The 19,126-nt window shown below is 45.6% G+C and overlaps 1 protein-coding gene across 7 annotated transcripts in view; it reads right to left on the minus strand.

The window, feature by feature from the left end:
• ALPK2 (alpha kinase 2) overlaps nucleotides 1-19,126 on the minus strand; it is a 175,970-nt gene that overhangs the window by 82,116 nt on the left and 74,728 nt on the right. For 6 of the 7 annotated variants that reach the window (XM_081263094.1, XM_081263096.1, XM_081263093.1 and 3 more), the window contains exons 6-11: nucleotides 15,059-15,206; nucleotides 12,286-12,413; nucleotides 12,153-12,188; nucleotides 7,030-7,304; nucleotides 5,454-5,542; nucleotides 1,349-1,566 (exon numbers count right to left, since the gene is read on the minus strand). In XM_081263094.1, the coding sequence (XP_081119220.1) occupies nucleotides 1,349-1,566; nucleotides 5,454-5,542; nucleotides 7,030-7,304; nucleotides 12,153-12,188; nucleotides 12,286-12,413; nucleotides 15,059-15,206 (894 nt within the window). The remainder of the gene's footprint in view (nucleotides 1-1,348; nucleotides 1,567-5,453; nucleotides 5,543-7,029; nucleotides 7,305-12,152; nucleotides 12,189-12,285; nucleotides 12,414-15,058; nucleotides 15,207-19,126) is intronic. The other variant, XM_081263097.1, reaches the window with a different exon arrangement.

The raw sequence follows: 19,126 nt of genomic DNA on the forward strand, positions 1-19,126 counted from the left end.
TATCTCACTCAGTCCTCACAACAATCTCACCTGGAAAGTACTGAAACAGAGAGGTGAGTCATTTGACCAAAGGCTGACAGCTAGGAAGTGGCAGGAAGGACATGCGTAGACAGTCCTGTTCTCACTCTAGCCACTTCTGACACCATGGTTCCATGGGCAGTGCCACCACCAGCATTTCTTTGCCCAAGAACTATCTCTGCCCACTTTTCCCAGCTTGGCTTGCCCAAATGTCAGGCGGGAGTGCAAACAGTTAGGTCCCCACCAAGGGCAGCCTTCAGCTGGTGCAGTGGGAGCTGGAGGATAAACACTGAGTGGTTCTGGGAAGTACACTCTGCGCAGGCTCCTGGCAGAGTGACTCCCGTTACCCACGGCAGTAACTGGCTGTGTATCCATGTGCCCTGTCAGCTGTCCATCCCTCTTTAGTCTCACTTCCTCACTCCTCTGTGTTGTTTCCAGGGACACACACCCCCACTCAAAGGCTATTTGTACTCAAATACAGTGGCCTTCAGGTCCTTCCTCTGCATCTGTAGCTTCCTTATCTTCAAATTCAACAGAAAATATTCCTCCAAAACCGAACCTCTATTGAATATGTACAAAGCGGGTTGGTTTGTTTATTTGGTCATTATTCCCTAAACAATGCAGAATTACTGTTTATATAGCATTTACATTGTATCGGGTACTATATTCTAAAGATGGTTTCAAATAAGCAGGAGAATATGTGTAGCTTATGTGCAAACACTATGCCATTTTAAGTCAGGGGCTTAAGCATCCCCAGACTTGGGTATCCATTAGGGGTCCCAGAACCAATCCCCTGTATTACCAAGGGATGACAGTACTTGCCTTGCTCTGTTCCTGGTGAACCCTAATTTTGACAACCCCTTTTCTTACAAGAAATGGTATTCCTAAAAATGTGCGTATACATTGAAAGCCTGCCTTAAATTCACTAGGGGGGAACATAAGATCTGAAGCATTGTAAGGCCCTTTCACATATTAAGAATGGAATGTCACATCTCAATTTATCTTTTCCTGCATCTGGATTTTCATATGTACTTCTGAGTTTGCACCTATTGAGGATATAACAATGAAGCCAATCTCTTTTGAGGTGGGAAAGCATTATTGGCATGAATATTAAAGAGAACTTTATTATCGCATTCAGCAGGCCATTTCGGGCTCCTGGGTCAAACCGTGTTTCTGATGAGATATTAGGAACACCTTCTTTGGGTAAAGGTGCCTCAGGGTGTGCAGCAGACCCTCTTTCCCCTTTCCTTCTCTCCTTTCCTCACTCCTCCCCCTTAGGAGCATCCCAGACCCACAGGGTCCCTGCAGCCAGGCAAGCTACTGTCCTCACCCTGCATGTCCGTGACCAGGAGGCAGCCGCTGGTTTTCTGGTACACCCAGTGCTGGAAGGTACAACACTTCTGACCAGCCTCCGTTTCTCTTCTCAAGAAGTTTATTTCCTTCCCATCTCTGATGGAATACTTCACAAATTCTCCAATCAGCTCCTCTTCCACTGTTGCATAAGGGATGTTGTTCTGAGGCCGATGGATGAGAAAAATAGGAATGATCCTGCAAGGCAGCAGAACATGGACACACATTGATAGACCCAACCTGATCTTTTCTTAAAATTGGGCATCTCGCCATAAAACCATGAAAAGATAATTTCGGCTTTACTATAAATTACTGCAAATTCTGAACCTACTTGGAATGCCTGCCTGTGCCCTGAACTCACCCATGTCCGGTTTTCCCTGACCAGATAACAACCCTTTCCTAAACCTTAGTGACACCTCATAAATTCTGGCCTTCCCTGGCCGGATAATGACCCTCTCTGAGTCTCTAAGTTCTCCATAAATTCTGATGTTGGGGCCAGCAAAAAAAATGTAAACTACCATTAGTGTGATGCTTGTCAGAGTTCTGTTATCTGTAACCCCCCCTTTTGTGTAACTTTCTGGGCTATAAAGCTGGGCTATAGGAAAGGTGGGGTGGCTGTCTTGTTCCCGCCGTTTTGGGAGGGAGAGGCAGCCCGGCCGGTCGAAATAATAAGCTTGCTTTAATTTGATTTTAATTGGAGTCAGTGGTCTTTTCTTGCGTCCTGGTCTAATAACGTCCAGTTTCAGATGGAAAGAAAAACTGCTGGGCCATTCTATGCCCACGTGGAGCAGTAGGAGCTGCAGAATCAACCCCTGGGTTCTGGGTTCCATTAGATTTGGTTGTTCTCGTACTGGGGATGGAAACTGGACCTTGCACATACTAGGCAAAGGCTCTACCACTGAGCTACACCCCAGCCCTATCCATTAGATTTAGACTAAAAAAAAAAAAAATCCCCCAATTATTACTTAATGAGAAAGAAGATGCATTTCTGTTTTTATTTATTTATAGAATTAGAAATTCCTCCTTAGGTTTTATTTCAATTGCTCATGTAGAAATGAATGTCTTCATATGTTAATACCTTAATGTTGTGTTAGTCAAGGATTATAATCCATCTATCCATCCACCACCTCCCCACCCATCCCTCCTCCCCTCCACCCACCCATCTGTTCATCCTCCTTTCCTTCACTCAGTCCACAAATGTTCATTCAGGAGCTTCTGTGTCAGACACTCTTCTAGACACTTCCACAAGCAGCAGTAAAGGAAACAGAGGCTCTGCTCTTGTGGATCTTACATTGAATGAGAGAGACAGACAAGAAACAAGTAAAAGCTCACAGCTGAGTGTTGGGTGGAAATAGGAAGCAGCGGAGAGGAGACATGCGGGTGGGAATGGGTGACATTTTATTTAAGGGGGGTCAGAGAAGTCCTTGTTGATGAATAAAGAGCATTTGAGGAGAGACCTGTGGGAAGTGAGTGGAGAACCATAAGGAATTCTAAGGCAAGATCATTCCAGGGGAAGGAAAAAATTAGTTCTAATTTTAAGATGAAAGTTCTGTGTGTCTTGTTAAAGAAATTTCAGGTGTTCCAGGTGAGGACAGAATGGCCAGATGGAAGCGGGCACATTTGGGGCAGTAGCCCTGCCCCCTCTCACTGCAATCAGCCTGGCTGCCCAGGCTTCCTCTGCTGTGCTTGTCAATTTTGCAGGATTCAGGGGACGCTCTGAGGAACCCCTCTGGCCAATGACCTTGTACCCAGCACAAAGGTTCAGGGTTTGTCTGGGTTCTTATTAATCATGCAGCCCTGGCAGGGTGGGGGGACAGGGACAGAAACAAAGATTGGGCATTATTCGGGTTCTTTATTAGCCTGGTCTCTGCCCAGTGGGACCCATTTGCATAGACAATGTGATGCTATTGATATTCATGAATTCAAAAGCAAGCTGCTCCAGTGTGGAGTGTTTTGTTTTGTTTTGTTTTTTCTTCAAGATCCCATGTGCTTCTAAAAGAGAACTTCTCCAGGCCCAAGTTCCATTGTCTGGAATTAAACACAGGGGTCACCCAAGGGTCCAGAGCCTCTCTCTAGGCTGCAACTGTGGTTAAGCATGGGGGCTTCAAAGAAAGCAAGACTGTCCATGGCTGGCTCTGTGTGTGAGTGAGTGGTGAGTGTGTGTGTGTGTGTGTGTGTGTGTGTGTGTGCACGCGCACATGTTCTTCCTCTAAAATCCTCTGACTTGGGTTCCATGAGCATGGAATCTCTCCCAGATGTCCTTCTGAGGACCCTTACTCCTCTTTATATTGTCAACATTCATGTGGTCACAAATTCTCCCATTGCAAGAAAGGGAAAGCAGTTTTCACAGAAAAATGTCCTCACTTATATTCTATCTTGGGGTCTTGGCTAGTTTACTGCAGTGCTGATTGCTGAAGAAGCCCATTAAGCTCCTCTTCCCCTGCCCCCACCACCACCCCCGGCAACGGCCCTTTCCAAGTCCCTATACCAATTTGATCTTAATAATTTTGTGTTCTTTTCTCTCAGAGGGCCCCGAATATGGGAAGAGGCAAGCTGCACAAAACCTGGGTCTACCCCTGCAGGGGAGGATTAGTGGCTTCAATCTTCCCTTCCTGAAAGAGGAACCTGACACAGAGACTGGGAAGGGGGGGACCAAACAAGAAGGATGACAGGGCGAGATTTGTGACACAGAACTGAACTCATCCCAGATTGCTGTCTCTGTATATTTAACAGAGAAGCTGAAGGATAAGGACAATAGGCCCTGGGGACTTTCCCTAACTGTAGCCCTACCTGCCCTCCTGCCTTACCCAAATGAGTCACCAAAACTCCTCCCATGACCTGGCCCTGCTAAAACCCTACAAAACCCAGGCCCTTGTTGCAGCCCACCCCCGTTCTCCCCTCGAAAAGGGGCCCCTCTAATGCTTATTAAAGAATGGCTGGTCCATTGAGGTCTGCCTCCATTTCCTTTTTCTTTCAAAAGCAATTGTGTTTTTTCTTTGCATTACATTATTATTTTTTCATTTGCTGACAAATACTTACGTAGTAAATAAGTATGTTAAAGTTTTGTTGGTTTTTTTTTTTTTTTTTTTTTTTTTTGGCAATGAGCGGAAAGCATTAGAGATGCTACTGGTTCTGCTCAACAACAGACCACCTAAGGGAAAGTATTATTACCAGTCAACAGGGGCACTTGGACAAGCTCCCTCCTCCTTTCCCCTCCCAGGCCAGCTGTATAAATGGCTGCTCAGCTGGGATTTCCTGCAGCTTCCTCCTTCCACTTAGCATGCAAATATGATCACACCCAGACACACAGGCCAGTAAACACAAGCTCCAGACTCCTCCAAATTTGCTGAGGCCAAAAAATATTGCTTCAATGACTGGATAAAAGCAATCAGTGTAATTTATCTCTGTAGGAGTCCAGGAAGTGGCTACTGTGTTACCAGTAGCCTGATCACTGGTCCACTCTTCCCTGTCACATCACCGTATCTTATTTTCATCATAGGATTAATTACATTTGGACAGTGTCCTGGGTTTGCTCATTGTTTAGACAATGTTATACCCATGAGAATAGATACCTTTTCTTTTCTTTTTAATGTGGTAGATATATTTATTAAATGAATTAATCTAGCCAGTCATTTATTTACCCATGCATATTTGGGGGGGGGGGGTGAGGTAGGGTACCAGGGATTGAACTCAGGGACACTCAACCTCAACCACTGAGCCACATCACCAGCTCGATTTTGTATTTTTATTTAGAGATAGGGTCTCACTGAGTTGCTTAGTGCCTTGCTTTTGCTGAGGCTGGCCTTGAACTCCTGATCCTACTGCCTCAGCCCCCCAACTGCTGGGTTATAGGAATGTGCCACAGCACCCTGCCCATGCATACATTTTTAAAGGATATTTATCAGGTATCTCTCTGTGTGTCCCTGGAGTCCAGACAAACAGGACAGCAGGCATGGGATCCTCATGGGATTTACAGACAGAGACCAACCTTATCACTTGACATAACTCTCACCCTCACCCCTCCAGCCCTCCGAGTCCCCAGCAAATCAAGGTGGTAACAACCAAGGCAGGGTAGAGTCACTTACTCCGGCACTTCTCCAAAGCCTTCCAGGGGCTGTGCTTCAGCAGCGTAGATCTTGGCATAGTGTCTGGCAGTATTTTGAACATAGCATTCCTATATCACCAAACACATGGGAAATCCAAGTGATTAAAGAAATCAGAGTATCACCCAGTAATACCATTCCGGCAATTTTCCCAGTGTAGGTCACACCAGTGGATTCCTGAACTCATCAAAAGCACACATTTATTAATTTTGTTGTTGTTGCTGTTCATGCTGGGGGTCAAACACTTCACCTGAGCTACATCTCCAGTCCCTGAAGCAGTAATTATCATAACCTAGAGTTGGCCACATACAGAGGAGCTCTGAGACATGAAGGGACTACCCAGGCCAAGGTCAAGGGTATCCCAAACTATCACACTTCTAAACCAGCTGAAGTTCACCCCTGAACTACTGGGGCTGGCCCCTTGTCACGATGACAGACAACGCTGGGGTTGGGGGCTCCTGGTTTTGCTGTGAGATCTCCCCCTGCAATTCCTTTTCTAAGTTGTAATTTGCATAGTAAATAAGGACACTTTGACAAGATTTCTGGCTCAGGGAAACCAAAGTGCATTCTGCTTCCCCCTCTTTTCTGAGCGGGAGTCTGTGTGCTGGGGGATTTTCTATGAGTGGCCATACTCAAGATGGAAAGCTCGATGAATGACAGGACCCGGGAGAGTCATCGAAGCTCAATCCACTAGGTTTTGGGTAAAAATGTTGAAAGGGCACTTAGTCTGTGAAAGAGCTAGACCCAACCCTCCTGACAGCTTACCAGTGCTGGTGTGGATAGTGAACCACAGGGGTCAGGTGAGCTGGGGAGGGGAGAAGTCCAAGCTACTCCTCTCCTGCCCTCCCCTACCCTCCCCTGTCCTCTCCTCCCCTCTCCTCTCCTCTGGCCTCAAGTTCTGCAACTCGGTGACAGAGAGAGATGGGAACTTAGCTGGAGACTTGGGCCAACCTCTCTATATAGTTTATAGGCTGATTTGGAACCAAACTCAGAAAAGTAGGAAATAAGACAAATGCTGACCCTTTTGAATACAAACCCCCACCACCCACCACCCACCCCCACCCCCCCGCCCCCGCCTGCTCTATAACACAAAACAAAGCACTCAAGAGTTTAGTGCTGATTTAATCTGTCACTGAGATCCTTGGGAATCCTGTTGCTTCCAACCTCCACCTCCCCTATCATCCACGCCCAAGTAGATTCAAATCCCCTGGGGCCTTCTAGGGACAGAAATGACCATAGTTCAAATCAGAACTGGAGAGGGGTTTCCAGGCATTGGTGAAGTCCCAAATATCTGGTAAGAGACCAAGAAATTACTTCCAAGAACTAAGTGACCCCCCACCACTTGACTTTGATCTGTACTCCAAGACTAAAAGGCCCCCAGCATTCAGCCTTGATCCACATCCCAAACTGAGCAACCCCCAGCATTCAGCTTTTTCTACACCCCCCAAAGAGAAACGCCTTTGGGAGACACCCTCATTCATTCTGAGTCTGATTTTCATCTCAGGTTACCTTGGTCACTCTCCTGCCTGAAGGGACACCTTTGGGCAGACAGACCCACCTGGGCAGCAAGTTTGTAGTTCCTTTGGATGAGCTCGTCGTTGTTTCTGGTCCCATAGGCGACTGCGTTGTGTACCTTGAGCACGCAGGCGTGACCCGGCTGGAAGACCGGTGTGAGGCCCTGCATCACGGTGCTGCGGAAGGCTTTGCGGTGGACCCCCTCCCCGAAGTGCAGCTCCTCGGTGGCAATCTGACCACGCAGGCGGTCCCCAAAGTAGTGGTCATTGAGGAAGTCCTCTTTGAAGATGAGCTGGCTAAATTCAATCTCTTCGCACCCTAAAACATAGCACAGTTTGGTTGGACAGATTATCTCCCAGTCCTGATCCTTGGAGAACTAGTGTCTCCATGTAAGGGTGAGGACAGGGTTGACCTGTTGAACCAAGAGGGAGGAACCACACTTAACTGCTAACAGAGACACAGCTAAAGGGAGAGGTGGTAGGGTTGTGGGAGAGGAAGTGTCACTGAAGGAGGATCCCTGGAAGACCCCCGTAGGACACATGCAAGAGGAGACCAATTGGAGTGAAACTGGGGAGACCAGAAAAAGAATTGTAGACAGATCTGGAAATTAAAAGCAGAACCATGCAGAATAACTAAAAGCAAGTCAAAAAGATGGGTCAAGTGCCAGTGTAGAAGAGAGAGGAAGGACAAATGACCAGATCCGATAGTGTTGTATCAATCTTTTATCATGATTGGTGCCTTTTTTGGGCATTTTTTTCTAAGAATTCCCCTGCAAAAATCTTAACACTACAAATCACACACACATACACACACTCACTCATGTACCATGTGTATATCTGTACTATACACAAAAAAGGAAAATTTTTTTGCCCCCTTAAGAGTGATACTGCCTCACTTGAGAAAGCACATGAGATATATATTAAATAGGCAAAAATATAGGACAAAATATGAAAAGAATATTCTTTGAAGACAAGTTGAAAAAAGTAGACTTATTCTGGATTTATTTGTAAAAAGAAAAGTAGAATTGTTTCCTGAGTTTCCAAGCAGCTGTTTTTCGGAGTTGATTCTATACATGCGTCAGATGATAATGGATTCAATCAGGATGCTCCATTTTAAACTAGAGATGACCAAATCAGACTTCTAACTTGCTGATAGAGGAAATAAGATGGCTTTCAATGAAACAAGATTGTTTAGATTTTTAAAAACACCTATTTCTCAGAGCTGATAGCTTTCTATACTTTTAAAAGATAAAAGTAGTCAGGGATCGTGTGAAAAATCCCACTTTGTTTTTACACAGTATGTTTAGAGAAATGTTTTTCTCTTCTTTACAAAATGTTTTCAAATCATGTGCTTCGAGAGTAGCCTGTGAGGGGTACTAGCTATTAAAACTGGAAGGAAACCGAGCCTACGCTTAAGGAATATCGGTTAATGTCTAGGCCTAGTTATTGTCAGAAAGAAAGAGGAAGGTAGGGGATTTTCAGATAGAAAACATGGGTGAATTGCTGGAGGCTGCCAGAAGGAAGAGGATCTTGAGAAAACTGCTGTAAATGATTTCAAAGAGGCCATCTGAAGGCTGGGGGACCAGAATGGGCCACCCTCAAATGCAGCTCTTGAGCAAAAGGACTGTGAACTGCAGATAATTAAAAAGCAGATGCAGGAAAGCTTTTGGCCTTCCTCTATTTGCCCAAATTAAAACATACATTTACAAAGACAAAAGATATCCCACCTACCCTTCTCTACCAGGGAGAATAAAGAGTATGCACTGTGGACAGCCTTGGACCCCTGAGGGTCTGGAGATAGCCCCAGGCAATCTACATTAATCAGCTTCACTTGCTAGCCCTTATCCACCATTTATTTGCCTTCTGCAAGAAGCCACTTCTAGTCAAAAGTCCTTCTCTCTGTCTCGTCAATTCTCCAACAATTTACTGCTTCTTGTTTGAAGATGCTCTGTAAACTGGAATTCAAAATCACCTTTCAGGGAATGACTCAGTTCCTGGGTGTCTCCAAGGTAGACATAAAACATGCATGATATAGTACACTTCACCTTGTTTTTCTCCTGAGACCTGTCTTTTGTTACAGGGGCCTGTTCCAACTAAGACCTCAGGAGGGTTGAATAAAAATATTTTTCTTCCCCTACAACTCCTGAGTAACCTGCCCTGGGTTCCAGTGGGGTGTTTTCTCAGGTGAGCTCTTAGGCGAGAGTTGTAACAGGTTGCATCTTACGAGACAGAACCAGAAGAAAACTTTTAATTTACAGTGAAGAGTATAGTTTCATTTTATAGGTGAAAAATGGATAGGAACTGCTTTTTATACAACCTAAACCTTCTCAATCCTAGTTACATGATGAATTTCAGTTTAACAATTTGCTTCAAATACCACTTAAAGAATATGGAAAATGTTTTAATGCCAGAACCCAATAAACATGAGTCATATTTGCCACATCCTGTTTTCCTTCAAAATCCCCAGATTTCTAAAATTCAGATATAAGATTCAAAGGTAAAAAGTTTAGGTTTATGCTTTTGAACGAATCAAATCTGGGCTGGGAATGTAGCTCGGTGGTGGAGCCCTGGTCTAGCTTGAGGCCTGGCTTGGATGCCAGTGTTGCAAACCTCCTTCCATTAAAACACCCCCCCAAAAAAAATTAAATTAAAAAAAAAAAAACATTAAATTTAATTTAAAAATAAAAATTGTTCCAGACAATATACTTAGAAATAGGAAGAAAAATAAATTTTGGTACAGTATTATATGGGGTATAGTTAACAATCCTGTCAGTTCCAACAGAAATGTCTACTTAACAAGGATAAACCATGAAAGAAAAAAAAAAAACTTAGTACTCTTCTCTGGAAAGCCCCGTGGGGAAAGAGCTGGAGTTTTAGCTGGAATGTGACTCCTTTTGCAGAGGAAGCAGGTTTGCACCTGCAACTTGGCAGAAACTGTGAGAGAATGTCCTGTCCACGGATGTCTGCTGCGGCTGTGCCTGAAATGTCCCTGTTCCTGAGGGCGTCACCTCAGAGCTCAGACCTCCTCTGCAGCGGGAGATGGCAGGAAGCATGCCTTATTTAGACCAGTTTCTTCTCTGGGAAGGGTGACTCAGATAACAGGAACACGGAGCACCTGGGGGGGGGTCTCAGAAAAGACCAGAGTGTGGCAGTTCATGTCTCAGGCTAGACAGAGCCCTCCATTGCCCTGCTCACCTGCCCATACAGCTGCCTCCAGCGCCTGCGGGGGCAGTCCCTGAGAGAACCAGGAAAGGCTGGAAGGTGCCTGTGAGTGTCAGGAGACCAAAACAACTCCCTGAGGTTCTCTGCTACACCCATAAGTTGCAAAATCCAAATTCTAAACACACAGAGAAACCGTGTGGCTACCTGCAGCCCCTGTGGCAAAGACTGCTAAGAGGGAGGGAAGAGCAAATCTGGAATATATTAATAAAAAGTAATGTCATCATTAAGTTGGTTCTTGTGTTTAATTTGGTCCATCATTCATTTCAGGCTTTCCCGTGAGTTTAGCTTTATTAGTTTTTTAATTAGAGACTGACTTACAAAATGTTATTTGTTTCTCCCGTAGAGAATTCAATGAATATTTAGTGAAAGATTTCTCTAAATAATAATTTTTAAAAAGGTGATTAAAAGAAAATTTCAGCTGATCCAAATAAAGGTACAGTATCAAGTGAGGCCAGGTATGGCCTCCCCAGTCTGGTGAGTCACTGAAAATGGACACCCTGTCACAGGGGGGCAGAAGCTGGGAGTAGGGGATGTCTTCAAGGACTCTGGCTGGAGTCAACAGGCCCTACCAGTGGCACCACTTCCATCTGGTGGTCTGTGACATGTCCCCATTAGGGTCTCATTCTTGACTGGTAAAAGCCTTGTGACACGAGTTTATGCAAACCAAAATCAAGAATGTCATAGCAAGTGTCAGATGTGAATGCCAATCAGTGCTAAGAAGCTGACTGCAACAGCGAAGCCCTCATCAAAGTCGATTTGTTTTCTAGAGCAGAAGGAGGAAGGGAATGGATTCTTTTGCATATTTTGACTTTTGGGGATGTGAAGCAGAAATGAGGGAAGGATTTTAAATTAAAACACAAGTACACTACACACTGAAGACAGGGATTTAGCATGGAGGGATTATGAAGAGCTTGCATTTAAATTTATTGTTTTGGATAAATATCACAATATTTGCTAGACCATTCCCAGCCTTGATCCAGTTTCTTGCTTTTGGCATCCTGATCCTGGATCTTAGTGCACCTGGATCACTTCAATTGTCCTATTTTTACAGAGATCTCAGGTGTTTTGGTTGCTTTAAAACTCAGCACTAACAATACAACTTTAAGACGCTAACCCAATTTAATCATCTGAGTTTTACCCATATCCTCCCTAAAGCCGAACGAGGGTTCTATGCTGTGCTAAGAGTTATTAACACGGTGGTGGGGCGGGGCACTGAGGGGTATTCAGAACCACCTTGCTCTGGCTCCCAAGAGCTGATTGTGGGCATCTCCACCAGCTTCACAATTTGTGACCACATGGATAGAGTAAAATTAGCCATGCAGAGGGCGTCTGCACCATGGAAACTGGTAGGGGTGGGCATGGGTCCACCTAGGCAGATGGGTGATTTCCCCTAAGAGGGAATACACGACAAATGTGGATTCCACCAAACTGTGGGAGACTCAATGAATGGCCCTCTGGTGGCAGAAGTGTCCGGGAGCAGCAGGTGTTAGGCTGTGGCGATGCCAGATAGGAGGCACAAAAACCCATCTTTCATTAAGACACTCCGGCCCTCGGCTCTCTCTGCTCAGCTAGTTAGTCTAAAAAGGGAATCGAAGAAACAAAGCATGCTGTGTAAGTGTCACAGGCTGGAGAACCCCACACAGCAGGGCTGAGTGCCAGCCAGTGTGGACACCAACAGAGAAAGGTCAGATCCAAACTCCCAGCATCCGCATCACTACCGGTCACCCTCTTTCATCAATGATGCGCCTGAGGGTGTTTGCAGCCCAGTGACAGGACACAGGAGGACAGCCCTTACAATCTCATGTAAATGGCTCCTGAATCGCCCCTTGTTTCTCTGGCCATTCCTGAGCTCCCCACTGGGTTGGCAGGGTCTGTGGGGACATGCTCGCTGGGAGCTGTCATGGGGAGCCCACTTCCTCTAACAGGCCAGCTCACGTTGGCTTACCTTTCATATCCCCGTGACTGGAAAGCTGTTTGAGAACTAGAAGAAGACAAAGAAGAGACTGGCTTCAGTCCAGTGTCCATTCGGGAGTGGGCGGGGCCAGGGCTTCCACCTGAGACTGAGGAGCCGCGGTTACCTTGGGCGGTGAGCTGGAACTCGGAAGCCACTTTTCCATAGCTGTTCTTGATGCAGCAGCAGTAGAGACCCTGGTCCTTCTGACTGGCTTGAACGATGGTCAAGGAAACAGCAGAGTTGTCTCCTGCACTGTAAAGGGGGACATTCACATTCACAGACCTAGTCATTCCTAAGTCGCATTCTCCTAGTGCCCTAAAGGAGAGACAAGGTAATGATTCCCCCCTTGTGTTACCCCCTCCCCGCAGTGGTCCAGCGAAAGGACCAGACCCCGACGACGGGCTATCTGAGCATCCATTTATCGGCGGAGGACCATGACCCTTAGGTTTAACCCCCTCACTCTAACTGGCAGGAGGAGTCCACAGAAACAAGCCTGAGGCTCAACTTCCAGGCTCAGCTGCAGAGCCCAGAGTCACAATTGTCAACTGGGAGTTGTCAACAACATATCTGCTCAGAATTCACCTCAATTATGCACTTGAGGAAAATCTGGTGACTCCATACCCTAACCTAAACCCAGACAACAGGGGACAAAACAGGGGTCCTTTGTTTTACATAAAACATCATCACTGAGGCCCGCCTCCTTTTGGTGATGTCTTAAGACAGAGTCTTGCTGTGTTGCCCAGGCTGGTCTTGAACTCCTTAAGTGATTGTCCTGCCAAATCCTCCCTAGCAGCAAGGACTACAGCTGTGTGCCACCATGCCTGGATTTGGGGAAGTCCTTATAAGTAGTGTCTTCTCCTAGCGAATACCACCCACCTACCCAATATCATTAAGTTCCAGACATCGTGCTCTGAATACAAAACAGAGTGGTGGCAGGTGATGTCAGCGAGTGCACACTGAGTGCTCGGTAAGTATCGGGCATTGTGCTAAAGCACTTAGAGGTCCATGCTCAGAATGACCCCGTAGGGAAGATGGTTACTCTTCTCATTTCACAGATGAGGACCTGAGTCATTGAGAAATTCAAGCCAAGGGCCTCCACACAGCCAAAACATCTCGCTGCTACATGCACAGGCAGAGCATGCTACCACTTTCTTCTTGGTTTCCTCCACATCTACTTTTCTTTTGCTTCCTAGACATGAGGTGAGCAGTTTGCTCCACCAAATGCTCTCTGACATTGCCACCCAGCATCCCCACCAGAAGCCAAAAGCAACAAGGTCTGCCAAATATTGGACTGAAACCTCAAAAACTGTGCACCAACATGAACCCTTCTTCTTCATAAGTTAATTATCTCAGGTGCTCTGTCATAGTGATGGAAAGCTGAATAACACAATAAGGCAGTGAGATATTTCACGGAGGTACTTTTAAAAGAAAACGCTGAACTAAAAGTAGGGGTGAAAGAGATTACCTAATATTTGAAAACCCACCTGCAATAATGTAAATGATCTTTCAATATACAAAGGAATTATGATTTCCGAACATTCTCAAGTGTTAGTGTAGAGCAGATGGGTTCAACTAAGCTATTGCCAACATGAAATGAAGCAAATACTACTAAGAATTTAAAAGACTTCAGTGCTTACTATTGACATATGCTCCCTAGAGGGAGGTGAGGTTTTTGTAAATATGCCTCAAATGGAAAAGGAACCTGGAAAATTCAAGCACCAAGCAAGCATGTTTAATTGAAAAACACTGAAAGTGTTAGTTAATTGTTCTTGGCTGACAGCTTCAGGAAAAAAAGATTAAAATGAATGCTTAGTACTTTTTAAATAAAGTTCTAGGGGACCTCCTTGACTTAAAAGTCAGTCTACTTCTTCTCCATTATAATAATCCTTTAAAGCCATACATAGGACAGACAGGGTCATGGTGACCTTTTAGGCCAAGTGATTACTGGATCAATCACAATCTAATTAGGTTTTCTGGGGTAATGTTGATAGAAAGGAAACCACAGCTCTCGTCTTCCGTAGCTGCATTTGGGAAAGAATTTCCAGACGTATGTTCCCAAGAAGACAAATCTGATTTAACTGCACTGAAACTGTCCGATTTTCTTCCATTTTCAATCTATACACAACCAGCTGAAGGGCATGTGAACACCTCTGGTGGCCCAAGGGCTGACCTGGGTGGGTGCCTGCAGTGGGTGCCTGCAGGCTGTTTGAGTTATGCTGGTTTCATGGAGGCAGGTGATTTGTGTCTAGAATGCACCAGAGGAAGCCTGCGTTCATTTCATCAGTTCAGCTGAACAAGCATTAATTGCCAAGAGTCAGGTTCAGCTCACACCAGTGTCCGCGCAAGAATCCTCACTCATCTCTTCCTCAGGCTTCCCTCCTGTGCTGTCCTAGGGACCCAGAAACTAACTGGTCTCCCCACCTCAGAGATGGCTGCCTGTCATCCTGAGTAGCTATTACTTTTTGGTAAACTCATGGAACTTTTCTTCTTTTTATTCACCTTTGTCAGATTAATAATAGAGTTTATGAAGCAGAAAACACCCATTAATGAAATTCACAGACACACAGAAGAGAGTTCTTCAGCCTCAAGACCACAGATCCTCGGTCAAGAATACTAACATGTTTCCTGAGTTTAAACTGTAAGGAAAGGTCCTGTGACTTCCTAAGAACACAGAGCTCTCGGGTGGCAGAGCCCAGGTGAGAGCCCAGGTGAGAATCGTCCACCACGTCCCCCGTTCAGCATCTGTATGCCATTCCCACTCTTCTTGGAGCTGTGGGCAGGGGATCTTTACTTCCGTTTGCCTTTTCACTTCCTAAGATTTACGATTTTCTTTTACAACTACACTAAGAAATAAGTGTGTATCAACTGTGAAAAGCAACCAGGATCAAATATCCCACCTTCTCTGGACTTGAGCTATTGACTCTGAATCTTTTGTCCACCAGATGGTAGAATCTTCGTGAACTTCTGCAAACTGGCAGCTTAAGTTCACATTTTCAGGGTGGTCAGGGAACATCTCGGCTTGGATCTTTTTCAATACTACTGGAGCTAGAAACAAGAGAGATGTGTAGGTCAGTGCAGGCAGAAGACTTTCCCATGGCATCTTGTTTAATTCTCACAATTCCGAGAGACAGGAATAACACCCCCAACTTATGAATGAGGAAAATGAGTGAGAGGTGATGTGCTTGTTTGGACAGTTGGAAAGTGAGCAAACCACTCTGATGGAAAACTCCTGTTTTTCATTACTTAAAACTCCTTGGGTGGGGTCTATAGTGCCCTCTGTGAGACAGAACTTGAAAGACTTTTTTTTTTTTTTTTTTTTTTTTTTTTTTTTTTTTTTTAAGGGTGGAGCAACCTAGTCTATAGGACCTGGGCTAAATAAAGATGCTTTTAAATAATTACCAGGTGATCCAGGCCAAAATTACATCCAGAGATTAGGAAGTAGAATAAAATATGGACTACTCAAGTAACTGCAGTTAAGTCTCCAAATGTAAAAGACAATTCAAGAATAAATTTTTTTTTAAGAATAAATTATTTGTTGAAAAATGCTCGTTCCTCAAAGCTGTCTTTGCTAAAGATGGCCTGTGGACTGGAGTGATGTGGACATTTCTCTCACTCTCAAAAGAGGTGTCTACTTGAATGAAACAGGAACCAAAAGGAAATGATTTCAGGGGCTGGAATGAGACCTTTAAATATCACCTTTAATTTTTATTGGTGAGGAGCGCAGAGCCTGACCTGCAAATGTGTAGTTAGCCAGGGAAGCCACTGGGTGGCAGCATAGACGCCAGAACACCCTGAGGACAGAGTCAGAGGTGCGAGATGATTGGAAACGTGCTCTGCAACTTCAGGAACAAATGTTGCAAACATTATATGATCCACAGGCAAGCCAAAAGTATCCCTCAGGAGGCTTTGTTTACTCCTGTTCCACTCCAGTGAAGCAGTGTTGTGTTAAACGAGCTTCCCATTTTTCCTGGGCCCCCCGCAGACACTTGGCTATAAGAACGCATATTTTAAAGCTAACTATGTGCCCAGGAAACGGCAACGGGCTGGTTGGTAATAAATCCCTCAACCAGAGAGTAGCTGAGACTACTAACAACATTGCTGGAGCCAAGTGCGTCATCATCAAGAGAGAAAACACACCACGTCCTTACTGATGGCAAATCTCATTTGGTTCTTTGGGCTCTGCGGCTCCTGCCCAAGGGGAGGCTGTTCCAGATGCTAGACCCAGGTCTTGACCAACTCACCTCCTCCTGGGCTATTCCCTGAAGTCCCTTCCACGTGGTGGCAATCTTCCTGGCCATCTGGGGACACCTACATGTTCTGAAGGCTGTTATAAGTGTTGAAGACGAAAAAAGTGGGAGGGTGGAGAGAAGGGCCTTAAATGGGTAGAGAACTGAAGGGTGGGCTCTGGGAGACAGGAAACTGGCTCTGCAAGGAGCCTGGAGTCCTTAGGAAGGATCATCTGTGTGTGAGAGAAGAGCACTGCAGCCAAACGAGTGCAGAGGAGGCCCAGGAGCGTGGCTGTTTATCAAGTGTTGAGCAAACACCACATAGAAGTCCTCTGGTGGACCTGAGGCTTCCACTGTCCTGAGGATGCTTCGAAAAGGTTACTCAGACTTTGTTTTCTTTCAGAATCATCCAAGTCCCTCCCCACCCCCTGCCACATGCACACTTCCAACTTCTAGCCCACCAGATCACTGATGGGGTGCACTGAATCTGGGTTGCTCCAGGGGAGGGCAGGATGAGCTTCAGACTGTGGGTACACAGGCAAAGTGTCACCACAGGTCTGAAGGGCAATACTGAGCAGAGATGAAGACTCTGCACCAGGCAGAATGGGAACTTCTTAGCCTGGTGTCTTCCTAGTGGTGACATTAAAAAAAGAAAAAAAAAAAAAAACCATGAAATTGCTGTGCTTTACCCTGGAAAAGACAAAACTAAACATCTTTTGAGTATGTGTTGGTGGAGTAGATTCTTAAAGAAGCTGGGCATATATAGAATCCGTGATGGACAGACAACTCGAAGGTAATAAGTTACAAGGAAGAGGCAGACCGTTGTCGAAGGGGAGCCTATACAATCTGCCATGCCAAGTGGTAAGTGCCAGAAGAGAATCATCTCTCCTGTCACTGGTCCTTGGCTTTGTTGCTTCGTATGGATCAGGGCACACGGAAGATTCTGATTGAATAAGTACTCGCTGCACTAATTATCACAAGTAATTGGGGGTCACTGTATAAAACAGTATGTCCTTAATAAATGAATGGTCAGGCAGTTGTAGACCAAGCCAGGTAAGGGCTCTTTCAGAGAAATGGCCTCGTGCTTGTTTGTAGTTAGGGCCAGAAGCTGGAAGGACGGGGACACTGAGAAGGAAAGGCCCACCCAACAGGCATCTCCCCCACCGCTGGGGAAGGACATAGGATCAGGGACTACCTGGGAGTGAGCAAAGCCCTCCTGGGACTCAAGAAGAATTCAGATGAGAATTCTGCTTCCTCACCAGATGGCTCCCCTTTCCGTGAGGCCTGCTGTTCCTCAGAGAAGAGAGGCTGTGCATTAGGAAGCACTCTTTCTTCTGATACTCAGTTGGTATCAACTCAGACACAATGACCCTGTGTCTGAATGAAGTTCTGAATTTATTTCATGGGCATTTCCTTCATGTTCTTTTGCACTTTTATGCGGGGATGAGTCCTATTATCAGCACCCCCATTTGATAGGTGAGGAAGGCGAGGTTTCCAGAGGCTGAGGCATTTGTCCCAGGCTGCCCAGTCCCTGGGAGAAGCCAGACTTGAACCCAAGCAACCCAGCTCCTAATCTGGGCCCTAAACCACCGCATCACAGCTCCCTCCCACCTGGGCCCGAACACCTGCACACATCCCAAATCTCATTTTTCCTCTTCATGGTCCTCACAACCCCGGGGGCATTGGTAATGGTCCTTCACTGCCACATTGGGTTGGTCTGGTCTGGAAAAGCGTTGGTGTCTATCCCAAGGTCTCTTCAGGCCCCTGAGCCTGTGGCCCACTGCCCTTGGTCCCAGCTTGGCTAGCACTGTGCCTTTGAGAATGTGGCCCACCCTGTCAGCAGCCCTCGGTGCTTGGGGTGGCGGTGCTGGGCCCAAACTCTCCCACAGCACGGCTCTCGGCATCACCCTTCCTTCTACAGGCAACTTGAATAATTGTGGTCAAGAATCCCAAATAAAATTTTTTCCTCTAGGCTGAAACCACTTCTGAGATTTTTTTTTTAAAGTTTTGCTTCTTTCCCTTTCATATGTTTCAAACTATGCACTAAGAAGCTGTTGGAGACCCCCTCTCTTCAGAAGGCAGTTTCTTCTGCCATCTTTTCAGAACCATGTCTGATGAGATCTGAGAAAAGAAAAGCTCGGGCCTCAGGGTCAGAGGACCCAGGTGTAGTGAGGACCAAATTTCTCCTCCAGGTCACCCGGGCCAGAGCTCTGTTTTCCCCCCTGACTTCTGCACTGTTGTGTGGAAGGGAAGAAATGAAATAAAAGAGGCCCATTTCAGGCTCTGGAATGGAATTGGGGGCTAAAGTGATTCTATAACTGCAATTACAAGGGCTTTTGAGGTTCAGGTGGCTTGAAATCTGGAACTCAGCCACCAGAGGTTAGAGGAGGTTAAGTTCAAAGAGCGGGAGGGTGAGTTGGAAAGAAATTTTATACTCATATTTGGAAGAAAACCAAGGTTAAGTTAAGCCATTTTGAATGAACATCAGTGATTAAAGAGGAGAGTCCCCAAAATGCTACTGGAATACTTCTTTCTATATATCCTGCTGTGTTCTTTTTAATTATACTAATTAGCCACATTGTTTATCTTTTTAGATAATTTTTAAAGGATAACTAAATAGAAAGGGATTGTAATCATGCTCCCTCAATCAAACACACCTAGAGCAGCCTTTCTCAGCCCTTCTCAGGTGTGCCGCCCTGTCCCCCATCACCTGGGAACTTGGTAGGAGTACAGATTCTT

Source organism: Spermophilus citellus (genome assembly GCF_964194105.1).
Source record: "Spermophilus citellus genome assembly, chromosome: 12".
NCBI classification, from domain to species: Eukaryota; Metazoa; Chordata; class Mammalia; order Rodentia; family Sciuridae; genus Spermophilus; species Spermophilus citellus.